At 38.6% G+C, this 15,097-nt stretch overlaps 1 protein-coding gene across 5 annotated transcripts in view; it reads left to right on the top strand.

Annotated features, from left to right (window-relative positions):
* Window positions 1–8,667, top strand: part of LOC110335714 (methyltransferase-like protein 4) — a 23,880-nt gene extending 15,213 nt beyond the window's left edge. For 4 of the 5 annotated variants that reach the window (XM_029531641.1, XM_029531642.1, XM_029531643.1 and 1 more), the window contains exons 7-9: window positions 1,712–1,818; window positions 2,183–2,274; window positions 8,039–8,667. In XM_029531641.1, the coding sequence (XP_029387501.1) occupies window positions 1,712–1,818; window positions 2,183–2,274; window positions 8,039–8,184 (345 nt within the window). In that variant the 3' untranslated portion in view covers window positions 8,185–8,667. The remainder of the gene's footprint in view (window positions 1–1,711; window positions 1,819–2,182; window positions 2,275–8,038) is intronic. The other variant, XM_021218036.1, reaches the window with a different exon arrangement.
* The last annotated feature ends 6,430 nt before the right edge of the window (window positions 8,668–15,097 follow it).

The following is a 15,097-nucleotide window of genomic DNA, read 5'->3' as shown; positions in this document are numbered from 1 at the left end:
GGACTTTCCTAACTCTTGAAAAAAGTGGGAGCCGGGCAGTGGTGGCACACGTCTTTAATCCCAGCACTTGGGAGGCAGAGGCAGATGGATTTCTGAGTTCAAGGCCAGCCTGGTCTACAGAGTGAGTTCCAGGACAGCCAGGGCTATACAGAGAAACCCTGTCTCAAAAAACAAAAACAAAAATCAAAAACAAACAAACAAAAAAACTCTTTCAAACTGTGTGTCTCGTCTATCTGTCCTCCCGACTCTCTCTTACTCTATGACTTTTTTCTTAATAATCCTATGTTTACTTCCTATCAGCTGATTACTTGCTCTGCCTCTTGACCTATGGTTGACTTTATTTAATCCTATATACAATTTTCAAGCAGAAAGCTCTTGTATTAATGGATTATTTTTCCAGTAAATAATGCAGTCTTGGGGTTCACCCTGTGATCCTGTGATCGAATATCCTGCAACTGTAGTTGAATGAATAGGAAGTTAGGACTGCCTTGCCTTTGTTCTCTACTCCATACAACAAAATCTCAATGCCCTTTGCATTACCCATAGTTTCTCCCTATTTATAGGGATGAGGACAAAGAACAGCAAGAGTACTATGGAGAGTACAGGAAGGTGCAGGGACCAAGAATCTGTCATTCTGTTTTTTTTTCGCCTTGATACAGGTTCTCCTGTAACCCACACTGTCTTGAACTTGCTATGTAGCCAAGGATGACCATGAACCTATGTAACCATGGTTAGCTGCCTTCTAGGCTGCCAGGTTCCTTCTAGGTTTATTTTATTTTGGAGATAGGATCCTGCTAAGTTGCCAGGATAGAATTTATAGCACCAAGAGCCAGCCTCTGCACCAGGTCCTTTCTACCTCATCACCTATCCCACTTTCTTCCCTGAGTAAACTGTGACTCTGACATTCTGCTATCTAAACTGTGGAAGGATTTATTTTTAACTACTTGGTCACATGGCTGGTAATCAGTGAATGTCCTTTGGTTGACTGAATTAACGATGGCCTGGTTTCCAGGAACAAGTAATCATAAAAAGTAGAGATTGTTTATGTGTGAGATGACAATGCAATATATTTAAAGTATCCATGCTATGTGAGTGTTCAAATACACCTTGTAGCTATGTTGTCCAGTATGGTAGCTGCCGTGACTTGTAGCTCTCCAGTACTTGACTTGTGTCCTTCAGATAGAGAGGTATTGTTGAGTGTTAAATATGTGTTGGATTTGAAAGACTATGGAGAAAAAAAATATCATACATCATGATATCTTTTAAAACTGATTGCATGTGGAAATCCTGTTTCAGACATGCTAGATTAAGTACAGTTAAGGTCAATTACCTTGCATTCTATTTTTTTTTTTTTTACTTCTTTCTAATGTTACTACTAGAGAATTTAAAATTATATAGGTGGCTTGCATTTGTGGCTCATACAATATTTTTTATTGGACAATACTAGCCTAGAGGTTTAATAACTTTTTTTTTTTTTAAGATTTATTTATTTATTATATGTAAGTACACTGTAGCTGTCTTCAGACATCCCAGAAGAGGGAGTCAGATCTTGTTACGGATGGTTGTGAGCCACCATGTGGTTGCTGGGATTTGAACTCTGGACCTTTGGAAGAGCAGTCGGGTGCTCTTACCCACTGAGCCATCTCACCAGCCCATAACTTCTTTTTTTGATGGTAAAAAGTAATGGCTTTCCTTGGTTCCTTCCTTTCAGATCACAAATTCAGGAGAGTTTGTTTTCCCGTTGGATTCTCCACACAAAAAGCCTTATGAATGTCTTGTACTGGGGAGAGTTAAAGAGAAAACTGCTTTAGCATTAAGGTAAGAAAAGCAATTTTTCAAAAATAAATAAATATGGGCTTTTAAAATTAATACAGTGATCATTGATTTTCTTTAATTTTTATACTTTTGAAATCTGAAAGTGACCCAGAGCTAAAAAGTATGTTACATAATAAATATTTATATTAGCTTTTGTTTTATCAAGGATATAGTAGTTAATATAAAAAATGACATTCTAAAAATGTTTGACTTTTTAAATTGATTTCTCATCGATTCTATTTTTACATTTATTTATTACTAGAATTAATTACTGTTTGAAAGACAAAAAAAAATCAATACAACTGTAGCATATAATTAAAAATGATCCTTTAAGTAATAGTTGGTTATTTTGTTGTGTTGTAATTAGGAACACAGATGTAAGAGTACCCCCGGTTCCAGATCAGAAGTTGATTGTCAGTGTACCCTGTGTTCTTCACTCACACAAACCGCCTCTTACCGGTATGTTTCTGTGAAACAGAACTATTATAATTTGAAACTATTCGGAGAAGGATTGAATTTAGCTTTTGAATGTTCTGTAGGCTTATGAATTGGATGTTTGTTTTAATATTCTGAAATGTAGAAAATTCAGAGCAGAATTTGTGAAATAGAGCACAGGTTAGTTTATATCACCTTAGATTTTCTTGACTATCTGTGTCCCTCCAGTTGTGGCCTTGATAGGTGAAAGCCATTAGGGCCTGCAGTTCAGCGAGTGGCCTTGTTTTGCCCTCAGGTTCAGGATTCAGAGCCAGAAAATCCCTGCTCTGAAACCAGGCCCAGCAAATAATGGTGGTGTCTAGAATCCTCTAAATGTGGTGATTTCTTTCTTCTGAAGATAGACTGACATTTTGTAACATGGGGCAGTCAGCTGCTGCTGCTGCTACTGCTGTTCCCTCCAGCTAAGTGCTCAGGGTTACACTCCTCATTCTCCTCATTTGGTGTTACTGAGCAGCAGGGATCATTGGGGGAGGGTTGGCCTTGGGCATTGGCTCCCATGTGTGAGTCTTGGCCTTGCTGCTCTGGCAGGTTATCTGAATTCTTCCCCTGCCACCCTCATTACAAGAGTGAGTAACAATATGGAGTACTGCAGAGTGGTAAGGACTGCTTTCATTGCATAGAGTGTAATTAAAAGTCAACCAATGCTCAAGTTTTCAAAGTCGAGTTTAGTCATGGAAGTCCTTGAGATTCTGAATTTGATATTCAAGGTTTAGTGCCACACCTACTTCAGTGGTGGCTAGCAACAGGTCTGAAACCTGGAACAAGTCCTGAGAAAAAGAATCTCAAGGAGATTCAGCCTCCTGGAGTCCTGGCATTTCTAATATTCTCTCTACACGAACCCTGTCCACATGCTAGTATGATATATGCTCTCTTTAAATATTATTAATGCCTTTAAAGATTAAACATTTACCATAGGTGAAATACATACCCTTAAAGCCAGTGTTCCAAAGTCCTGAGAATTCCTTAAAGCCAGGAGCTCAAAATTCAGTAAAAAGGTTACTTTCATATGCAAGTATTTAACAAGACCTAGAAAATAGGGGGGTTGTGGTATTGCATTATTCATGAGAAGGCCTGCTAGTGCTGAACCCCCTGGTGCTAGCTTTCACAAGGCTCAAAGAAGTAGCACAAATTGTGACTAAGGTGTGAAATCCTTACCTGTCTTTAGCTGACCCTAGGCAAAACTGCTTTATCATAACTGTAAACATTACCTGGCTCCTGTAGTCCCTTTGAAGTCATTCCTCTGTTTTGTGTCAAGTAACTTCAATGTACTTTGACTACTGTGACATCCTACCCCTTTGTTCTCTGTACTTTATAACGCTGGTGTTCACTTTATGAGAATACATTCAGTTTTACACCGGTCTCTTGTGTAGACTGTCTGAGTCCTCGCTCACCTGCAACCAAGAGACCCGTTCCCCACAGATCGGGGACCCAAAGTGAGGTCCAGTCTGTGGCAGTTTAGTTTTTAGATAACTTCTTCAGGAAAATACTTTATTAATTTGATCATTACTACTCAAAAAGGAAGGCAAATACAAAACAAAACCACCATACAGCAAGAGAACTCCTATTAGCTACCACTCAAGAGAACTATGATCCACTTATAATTATTACTTTTGCAGGATATAATTTACAAGCTAGGTGTATTAGGGTTCTCTAGAGTCACAGAACTTAAGGATAGTCTCTATATAGTAAAGGAATTTATCGATGACTTACAGTCTACAGTCCAATTCCCAACAATGGTTCAGTAGTAGCTGTGAATGGAAGTCCAAGGATCTAGCAGTTGCTTGCCACAGGGCAAGCAGGCGAAAGAGCAAGAGCAAGACTCCCTTCTTCCAATGTCCTTATATGGTCTCCAGCAGAAGTTGTAGCCCAAATTAAAGGTGTGTGCCACCATACCTTTAATCCCAGATGACCTTGAACTCAGAAATCTCCCTGTCTTAATCTTCTGGAATCCATAGCCACTATGCCTCAAGATCTCCATACCAAGATCCAAATCAGAAACTTCTATCTCCCAGCCTCCAGATTAGGGTCACTGGTGAGCCTTCCAATTCTGGATTGTAGTTCATTCAAAATATAGTCAAGTTGACAACCAGGAATAGCCACTACACTAGGAAAAGAAAACATAAGAAAGTAAACATAAGGGAGCTGGAGTGATGACTTAGTGGGTAAGAGTGCTTCAAGTCATTCATGTTCATGTACAAAACCAGGCCAGTATGTGTGCCAGTAAGCCCCTCATAAGGAGCAGAGAGAGGTGTTTCCTAGAGAGCCCACTGGCCAGCCAAATGGTGTGCTTCTGGTTCAGTGAGAGAGACCTTGTCTGAAGGGAGAACGGCAGAGAGCCATGAAAGAGGATACCTGCTCTGACCTTGGCAAGCACACTATGGTATTTACATATTCTGCGCTTGTATCAGACTGTAGAGCTCAGATATACATGCAGACACACCACAAACAAAAGGAAGTAGATACACAGACACATCACAAACAAAAGGAAATATACTCAGGGTTTCTGTTACTTTGGATAACTTTATAAAGGAGTCCTTACAGTACCTTTAATTTGAGAAATATCCATATGTGTTTGCCCATTCTTTGGCCTAGAAGGAGCCTCTGAAACCTCACCTTTGGGATTGCATAAATTCTACTAATGCATTAGTCTGTGACCTGGATGAAAGTGAACTTTACTGCTCCTTGAGAAAAAAAAATCAATATCAGTTGTACTTTAAGGAAATTTAATTTTGTATACTTGAATTTTGTTTATCATTTGGTATGGACCAAAACTTAATTTATAAGCCATTGTCTTAGGGTTTATAGTTTGCTGTTAAAGATTTAGAAAAAATCTAATGCCTCAAGCCTTTATTCTGAAATAAATTTTATTTATTTGTCATTTCATTTAAAATAGAATGTTTAAAGATTACTCTTAAGAGAAAAGGTTTAGTCTTGCCCTAAGTAGTCTATAAAGTGCAGTTTGGCTGTACTGCCAGTAGAGAGCAGCACAAACACATTTTAGAATCAAAAACATAACAGCCCCAAGTTGTATTTTTTGGGAAAATCTGAATGACTCAATATAGTTAATTCTCAAGCTTTGGCTATGTAGTATTATACAACAAATATTTGTAGTACTTTTTGTTTTTGAGTTCATGTAAGTTTAGTGTATGTATTTTAGCTTAGACAGGAGCAAGTTAAAGCTATTAGAAAATAACTCAAAGGGCTGGTGAGATGGCTCAGCGGGTAAGAGCACCCGACTGCTCTTCCGAAGGTCCGGAGTTCAAATCCCAGCAACCACATGGTGGCTCACAACCATCCGTAACAAGATCTGACTTCCTCTTCTGGAGTGTCTGAAGACAGCTACAGTGTACTTACATATAATAAATAAATAAAAATCTTAAAAAAAAAAAAAAAAGAAAATAACTCAAAGATTCTTGTGGTGCATTTTACAGTGAAATCAAAATCCTAGGGATTTACATGATACATAATTTGTACATAGTACTTGGAATTTTTCATATGAATTTTAATAAACTGATTTATGTATACTTAAAACATGAACTGTTCTCTTTTGCTTCAAAACCTCAAAATATATCTTTTAAATTAAATTATATTTTAGAATATAAAATTAAAAGACAAGTATACAATATATTTTTTTAATTGTAAAATACTTTTTATATGTATAGGGTGTTTTGTTTACATGTTTATCTGTATACTTTATATATCCCAGATGCATCCAGAGGCCAGAAGAGGCATTGCATCCCCTGGAACTAGAGTTACAGATGGTTATGAACTACCATGTGGGTGCCAGGAATCAAATCCTGCTCCTTTATAAGAGCAGCTAGTGTTTATTTTATTTGTTTGTTTTGTTTCCATTGAAAACATCCCTTTCTCATACAGTACATCTGGATCATAGTGTCACATACCAGCCCTCCCCACCCCCCCATTCTACCCACTCTTCCCAGTTCCTCCCCTCCCCTTCCCTCTTGATCCCTTCCCCTTCCATTTCTCATCATAAAAGAACAGGTCTCAAAGAGACAACAACCAAACATGACAAAATAAAGTACAATAATATTAAGCAAAAACTATTACATCAAAGTTGGACATGGCAGCCCAACAGGAGGAAGAGTCCTAAGAGCAGGCAACAGTCAGAGGCCCACTCTCTCTCACAGTTGAAGCAAGTGTTCCTAACCACTGAGCCATCTCTCCATCCCCATCATTAAGAGAACATCTTTATACCAAAAGACTGAGGAACTGAAGTAAACTCTTCCATTACTATACCTTAGACCATATTAACTTCTAGAAATTAAAAGGGAGATTTTGGGTTTTATCCTTTAGGTCTCTAGGAAAATCTTTCTGTTTCAAGTTGCCCAGTGTTTAATTCTTTACTTATGTAAGTAGAATCTTTTATACCAACATTGAAACTTATCAAAACCTAAATTTGAGTTAGTTCAATTGCAGGCAGTAACAGCTTTTAATTTCTCTTTGATTTTTGATAAATAATAATATTACTCTCAGACAAAGAACATTCTGAATTTCAATGTTTTTAACAATAGTATAATAATTTTATTATTTGAGAGTTTCATATGATGTAATTTGATCTCTTTACTTCCTCTCTCTTCACAACTTCTCCTAGGTCTACCCCTGCTATATTGTGTTTTAAATTTTACAGTTGTTATCTCTTAAATCTTTCCGTTATTTCTAGAGAAGCCACAGGGCTGGAAGTATCTGTCAGGGGTGGAGTTCTTGGGTAGCTTTTGCAAGGCCCTGGGCTGGATCCTTACTTCCTAAGGAGAAAAGAAAACCTGCAGAAGCCTGCCTGTCGTTCTTAGAATCTGATAGGCTTCTAAGACCAACCTAACATAGCAACCTTGAACTGTGTTCTATGTGCTAAAGTACTTTCTTCCTGGAACTATTTTTATGTCCAATTCCTGTTATGTGGTTAGTAGAGCAGCCAGAACATGATTGGGGTTATAGTGATTCAGTTGTTTGTCCTCTAAGTGAACGGACTTTTAAAATAAGTTGCTGTGGCCTTCCTTTCTCTCAGGCAGAGTGGACCACAGTTATGTAATGTTTTCTTCAACAAAAGAAGGTTTCTAAATGTAGTGGTTATGAATATTTAGATAAGGACTCCTTATTTGAATGGCATGGTGGAATTTAGGCAAAGAGCTACAGTGTGAAAGCAAGGGAGAGCCTTAGTACTTGCAGGTTATAGCTGTGGGGCTGTCCTTGATGTTTTCCAGTACTTCATGTCTGTGTACAGCTCTTTGCTTAATTCTTTCACTAATGTATGTGCTAAAACTAAACTTACAGCTTATCTTCTGTTTTAAAGCAGGTTGTCCCTATATTGTTTTTGTGTTTTTTTTGTTTTTGTTTTTTGTTTTTTTGTTTTTTTTTTTAAATGAATGGATTGCATTTGTTAAAAAATAAAGTAAATGAGTTCTCAGGAGATGTGAAAGAGTATTGGAAAACTGGAGAGTCAGTATGTGGGCGTTGCAGCCCTCGCTTCTCATCTGCAAATGAAAAGCATTAAATCAGAGCCAGTGCAGGTTCAATGGTGCTGCTCCTGAGCCTGCAGATGCTTGTTCCTCTGGTTCCTGACATGAATAGCAGAACAGCCACAACATGTTTAACTCTAATTTGCTGTCTGTTTTAAAAACTGAAATATTCACCTGTTCTACTCTTCCCTGCTTTTTAAAAGAAAAATCTGTTTCTTTCTTAATATTGATTCTTTTTTTTTTTTCCCTGACAGAAGTTCTGAAAGACTACATCAAGCCAGGTGGCCAGTGCTTAGAATTGTTTGCTCGGAATTTACAGCCGGGTTGGATGAGTTGGGGCAACGAAGTCCTCAAGTTTCAGCACATGGATTATTTCATTGCTCTGGAGTCCAGATGCTGACTGTAAAAGTTGTGCTGTCTTTATCTCAGCTCCTTCCTTCAAACTCATTTCCCCTTGTACCAGTCAGTGTGCTTAGACATATGAACTTTTATACCATTCAGTGTACCCAGAAATGTAAATTTTATACCAATCAATGTGCATAGAAATATACATACATCTCCCACAGCCCTTTACAGTGAGTCTCTTCCTTCGTTCCTCGATCTGTGGCGAACAGTGGTTTGTTTTCTCACGTTATTGTTTCCTAATGCTGTGTCTGGCTTCTTCCACTGAGCATTCAGGAAAACCAATGACACTGTATATAAACCACTTGCTGCTTACTAAGGGGATTGTTAGACTGAATGTACTTGGACAAGCTTGCTTTACCTACCCAATGATTTCATCAGACATTAATTTTGAGGTTTGTTCATCTTTTGAGGGCCAGTCTATGTTTTTTCTTTTTATTTCTTCTTTAATTTTTTTAAAAAAGTACTATTTCTATGTATTTGGGTGTTTGTATATATGTATGTGCACTATGTATGTGCCTGATGCCTGCAGAGGCCAAAAGAATCATTGGAGCCCCTGGAGTGATGGTTGTGAACCACTATGTCCTTTAAAAGAGCAACCGGTGCTCTAAACTGCTGAGCCACCCTCAGCATTGGGCCTCACATTCTTTGGAGGAGTCTCTATGTCCCCTCACTTTTCTTATCATGTACCACTGACTTGTTGCAGGCTCAGGGTTTCCCACTCGCACCTGTTTCTGAAATGACTCTGAGACTTAATTGTTTATGAATAAATGCCTAGGCCATAAGTTTTGGCTCATTTCCTAACTAACTTGTAACATATAATATTTGTTCTAGTTTGTGTCTGCCACATGGTTGGTTACCTCTCTTCAGTTTCATATGTCCATCTCCTCTTAGTCTAGGTGACTGCTCTTGAATCTTTCCCAGAATCCTTTCTTTCTCTTCTGGATGTCCCACCTTCTATTTCCTGCCTCAGCTAATAGGCCATTAGGTTTTTATTGACAGGTGATACTTCTACACAGTACATAAGAGATTTTCTCTACAACTTGTCACATCCTTGGAAGTGCTAAAGCACTGTGTGCACAGTTCCCAGTTTACCAATATCTTGCTTCATCCTCAATACATGCTTGTGGAAGATACAGCTAAGATGAGCAAGCAGATCCTCAGAATAACTGGTGTGGCTAGAGACTAAGAATTGAATTCTATTTGGGTTCCTTTATGTTATACCATTTGCTAATGGGCCTGGGATATTTATTCGTTTTCATTTTTAAAAATTTTATGCTTATGAGTATCTTGTTTACTTGTCTGGCTGTCATGTAAACTGCACAGCTTTGCCATGCTCTCCCTACCCCACCCCACCCCACCATAATGGACTAAACTAAAAACTGAACAAAACTGAGCTTTCCTTCCCTTAAGTTGTTCATGTCAGGTGTGCTCTCACAGGGATGAGGAAGCTAAAATGGTTTCCTGATACTTTGAGCAGATTGCAGCTTACTCTCCCAGTTGTTACTCATGACTGTGACAGCAGTAGCAACAGAACACACGTGTGCACTTCTGCCATGGAGAAGCAGCAGCATCAGAAAATGCTAATTTCTCCTTTTTAACATCTGTCTCCTCCACCTTTCCTAGCACCAGTTTGCATCCATGTACCTGGTACTGGCTCACTTCTGGATGGTATTTGCATCCAGAGTCTGTTAAAATTTGCATTTGGTGTACACTGGTATAAAACCAGGAGAAAGCTGAGCTCAACAGCAGAGGGGCAACTGTCAGGCCACTGCTGGGCTGCTTTTGGAGCCTTTCAGTGTGGCTCAGATAATCTCTCTCTTCTTGTTTGTAAGGTTATATGAGGTAGGAATGCTTTTCAGTAACCTCTTATACCAATGCATGGCAGACCAATGTGCCAACATATTCTTAGGACTGAGGTTGATTTTAAGCTGAGGTTGAGAATCAGAAAAAAGAAAAAAAATCCCCGCCTTGACCTCGTTTGTTAAAAAGCAGGATATGAGTTTATGAAGATGGCTGTCCTTTCTCTATAAGGAAAGTCTGAGGACTGAAGTGTATCATTAACTTGAAGGAATTCTCTGTCCTTATCAGCCTGGGGACAGTACCTCAGAAAGACATCTACCTTTCTATCACCAGCACTGGCTTCTCCACATCTGATAAGATAAGAGAGTCAGATCCTTTCCCTTTTTTTTTTTTTTTTTTTTTTTTTAGCTCTTCTCTGGTTTATTATTCTCTATTGAAGATATTGTTCTAAACCAGACTGCTAAGCCACTTGTGGGAATTTCTTATTCCCTAGGTAACTCCTATGTGAGTTTGAAATACACATGTTAATAAGCTTCTGTTTGTTTTTCTCTTGTTAATCTGTCTTTTATTGCAGAGGCCTCAGCAAGGAATTTATACAGATAGAGGGAACATTTTTCCCTCCCTCATACCACATTGAAACTGCCAATCTATAATGACTGAATGAGCACACTCTTACCTTAATATATCTGTGGTCTTAAATGAATAGAAATGACTTGTGTAAGAAATTAGCAGACTGTCACTGTGGAGTGGGGCAGGAGCTTAGGGATCACTAAGAGGGAAAATGAAGGGGCATGTTGATTAAATTTCATTCTACCTCCTAACTCAGACTAGTGGTTGTAATGTTAAGAGACAATAGGCAACAAGAATGTGCTGTTTCAGAAGAGTTACAATGGCACATTGTCCTCTAGATTGTAAACTTTAAAAAAATTAGGTATGATGAATGCACATGATTTTGTCAATTTAATAAAATATTAAATTTACTGATGAATTAAAGACTTGTTTTTCTACATTACCCATTTAAAATAAATTACAGTATTTAAAAAGGCAGTTTTTGAGTTTTAATTTATGTGTATTTACATGAAGTCACTGTTTTATAAGATAATAAACAACTTAATTTTGTTATATAATACTCATTATAACCTAAATTTTCTCATGGACTTTTATAACCTATCCATAGACCATGGATCTGTATTATAGGATATTTGATTACTGTAAATAGAAAAAGTAAATGCTAGCAAAATATAAAAGCTTAAATAGATGTAAGATGCAGTTAGGTCTGTTCTGAAAAGGTGCAGTTTGTGTATGCCTTTAAAAGGGTTCATAGATAAGAATGCTAATGGAATGTTCCTGCTATTTTAATGCAAGTTGCTTGGGAAAGGTCTTGTGGTCTTTGTTCTATGACATGAGGCAAAGTCTACTTCAAGGCCTAGCTATACCACCCTTGGGCATATACTCAAAAGATGTTCCACCATCCCACAAGGACACTTGCTCAACTATGTTTATAAACCCCTTCGAGAAACAACCTAGATGTTATTCAACTGAAGAATGGATAGAGAAAATGTACCTTTACACAATGGAATACTATACTATTCAACTGTGATGTAACTCAGACCCAAAAGGACATATATGGTATGTTCTCACTTATAAGTGAATATTAGCCATAAAGTACAGGATAACCATATCTCTTAGTTTGGATTTTATTACTGTGAAGAAACACCATGACCAAGGCAACTCTTAAAGAGGGAAATATTTAATTAAGCCTGGCTTACAGTTTCAGAGGTTCAGTCCATTATCATTATGATGAGAAGCATGGCAGAGCCCAGGCAGGCAGACATGGTGGTGGAGAAGGAGTTGTGAGCTCTACATCTTGTTCTGTAGGAAGCAGAAGGGAACTGGATTCCACAGGCAGCCAGGAGGAAGCTCTGGATCACACTGGTCAAGCTTGTAGGGTATTTTCTTAATTTGTGATTGAGGGGAAGAGCCAAGTCCATTGTTGGTGGGGCCATCCCTGGGCTGGTAGCTCTGGATTCTATTAGAAAGCAGACTAAACAAGCCATGGGGAGTGAGCAAGTAAGCAGCACCCTTCTATGCATCAGCTCCTGCCTCAGGTCCCTGCTCTTTTTTAGTTCCTGCCCTTGATACTTTTGATGATGAACAGTGATAAGGAACTGTGAGTGTAATAAACCATTTTCTCCTCAAGCTGCTTTTGGTCATGGTGTTTCATCACAGCAGTAGTAACTCTAACTAAGACAAGTAGGATACAAAGTATGTTTGCTCTATACTCAGTAGTGCCATGCTATGTACTCAGCTGGGTCATATAGCATTTCTCTATCTAGTTTTTGAGACACCTCCAGACTTATTTCCAAAATGGCTGCACGAGCTTACACTTCATCAGCAGCATATAAGAGTTTCCTCTTTGTTGAAGATTTTAGAAATTGTATTTATTTACTTATTTATGTAGTGTGTGTGTGTGTGTGTGTGTGTGTGTGTGCGTGTGTGTGTGTGTATGACAGACTGTGCATAGTCAGAGGAAAGTTTGTCTCCTTCCACCACATGGGTCCTGGGGATCAGACTTAGGTCATCAGTCTTGGTGGTCCTCACCTTCACATGTCTAACCAGCTTCTGGTTGACAGTTTTTGTATTTTGGTTTGTGAGGCACATAAGCTTCTAGTTCCCTGTTTCTGCACTCACTGTCTGTTTTTGGTGCTGGAGTAATACTGCCTCATACCATGAGTTGAAAAATGTTTCTTTCTGTTCAGGTTTCCTGAAGAGCACATGTAAAGTTGGTGTCTATCAAGCTTTCAAATATTTGGTGGAATTTATTAGGGTAATCTGTGCTTGGACAATGAAGTGTTTGGACGTTCTTAAATGACATATATTCAATTTACTAGTTAAGTGGTTCATTGAGTTTTCTGGGTTTTTTTTTTGAACATTTTGATAATTTGTGGTTTAGAAGAACAGATCTCCCTTCCTCATTCTCTGTCTCTCCTTTTCTTTGTTTGCTGTGCCTGAGTGAGACCCAGGGCCTCAGGCATGTTCATTCTTTCAAGTGTTAACCAGTTGATAATAGCACTAATTATTGATAAACCATTTCTTCTGATAACAAAACAAAACTACTGAAAATGACAACTGAGTCTATTTGTACTCAGTTCTGTCTCATCAAATTACATTTTTTACCAGTTCCATAGTGTTGACTACTGCAGTTTTGTGGGCCTTAAAGTCAGATTAAATTAGTCTATAGATATAATTCTTTTAAAAACCATATTATTTATTTACCACATATCTGTATGTGTGTGTGTTAACATACATGCCACAGTGGGCATCTGGAGGTCAGAGGCCAGCTTTGTTTTCTCCTTCAGGGGTTCTAGCAACTGAACTGAGGTTGGCAGGCTCAGTAGCAAGTATCTTTACTTGTAAAACCATAACATCTTGCTAGATCGTCTCCTCTTCCTTTTTCTTCTCTTATTCCTTCTCTTTCCATTACCTCTCCTCTTCCTTTTCCTCTTAAGACTTTAAGCTTTTCATAAGTTTTGGGATCAGGTCTTCAATTCTCATTTAAAAAAAAAAAAACTATTGGATTTTGATTGGGAAGAAATAGGATCAGTCCCCTTATCCAGGCAGTTGCTGTGCAGCTCCCCTCCCCCCTTCCCTCCTGAAGCCACCTGACCACTGGGCACTGCTAAGGATGCTGAAAGCTTGACTAAAATACCTCTCCTCATCCACATGTCCCATCTTGGGTGCAAGTAGACATACTATGATGATTCATGTGTCTCACCCCCATCTCTGCCTGCTGTAAGTTCTTCCACCTTAGGAGGAGGGTAGAAAGAAAGACAGAAGGAAAACAGGAAGATGGAAAAGGGAATGTGGGAAGAAAAAGAGGATAAAATTTCTGAAGCCACGTCGAGAAAATGCTGAAGCCAGGAACAGTGGAGCACACTTGGAATCCCAACATGTGAAAGGGCGTGGTCAGAGTTGCAAGTTCCGGGGTCAATAATGTACTCACTAGGGAGAATGTGAAGGATTAAGAAAAAAAGGTTAAAGAAAGAAATTGTCAACCACATCGATGCTGCATGGATGTGAAATGAGATGATTGCTCATCATATTTGGCAAATGAGAACTTACTGCTGGATTTGATAAAGAGTGGTACAAAAGTCTGACAGGAGCGAGTTACAGGCTTGGTGAAGGGGGAGAAGGTAGAGAGGGTAACCAAGTAACTTTTTAACAGAACATTTTGTAAGGAACAGCAGAGAAGTGAGGCTAGAAACAGCTAATGGGTGAATGGGTCAGCTACCAATCAGCAGGCAAGCACACTTTTAATGTGCTTTTTTATTGGAGCTGTAGCAGGTGCTGTGTGTGCTATTCGATAACAGTAAGCAACCTCAGTATTTCCTGCTTATACTAACAAGATTTACTTCTTACTTTACATGTTTGTAGCTGTGGCTTTGTAATTACAGTTTTGGTTCAGATTGCATGTCAAAATCAGCCATCACAGGTGTCATTTGATTCTGTGACTCTGGCTGAAGAAATGGCCACTAATGAGATGTGCCCTTCTTGTGGCACAAGGTCATAGCAGAAAGAGACCTGGCTGAATCAAATAAAATCAGTGTTTTCACTCAGATTTGAACTAAGTCATATGTTTACATATACTGTTGGCTAAACGAGCCAGATAGCCAAGTTCAGTGCCAGTGCAATGGGAAGAATGCCTTGTGTGACAAGAGATGTCATATGGTGCTCTCTTATGAAGAGAGAATAAATTATTGTGAACAGTGTTTAAACGAATCATAGAATCTATCCATTCCATTTTGTACAAGTATGGTCATACTTCCCACCAAGAAGCTCTTTCTTTACACATCATTGATCCTGGCATGCAGCCTAACTCTGGCTGGGAATTGGCTCCTGAAACATAATGATAAAAGAAGATTGACCATACATAATTTTTATCAGTGATTTTTAAAGACAATTTATCAGATTTTTTTTTGTTTTGTTTTTCAAGACAGGGTTTCTCTGTGTAGTCCTGGCTGTCCTGGAACTCACTCTGTAGACCAGGCTGGCCTCGAACTCAGAAATTCGCCTGCCTCTGCCTCCCAAGTGCTGGGATTAAAGGCATG

The sequence above is a fragment of the Mus pahari genome, chromosome 18, assembly GCF_900095145.1.
Source record: "Mus pahari chromosome 18, PAHARI_EIJ_v1.1, whole genome shotgun sequence".
NCBI lineage: Eukaryota > Metazoa > Chordata > Mammalia > Rodentia > Muridae > Mus > Mus pahari.
This window is presented reverse-complemented; position numbering and strand designations above follow the sequence as displayed.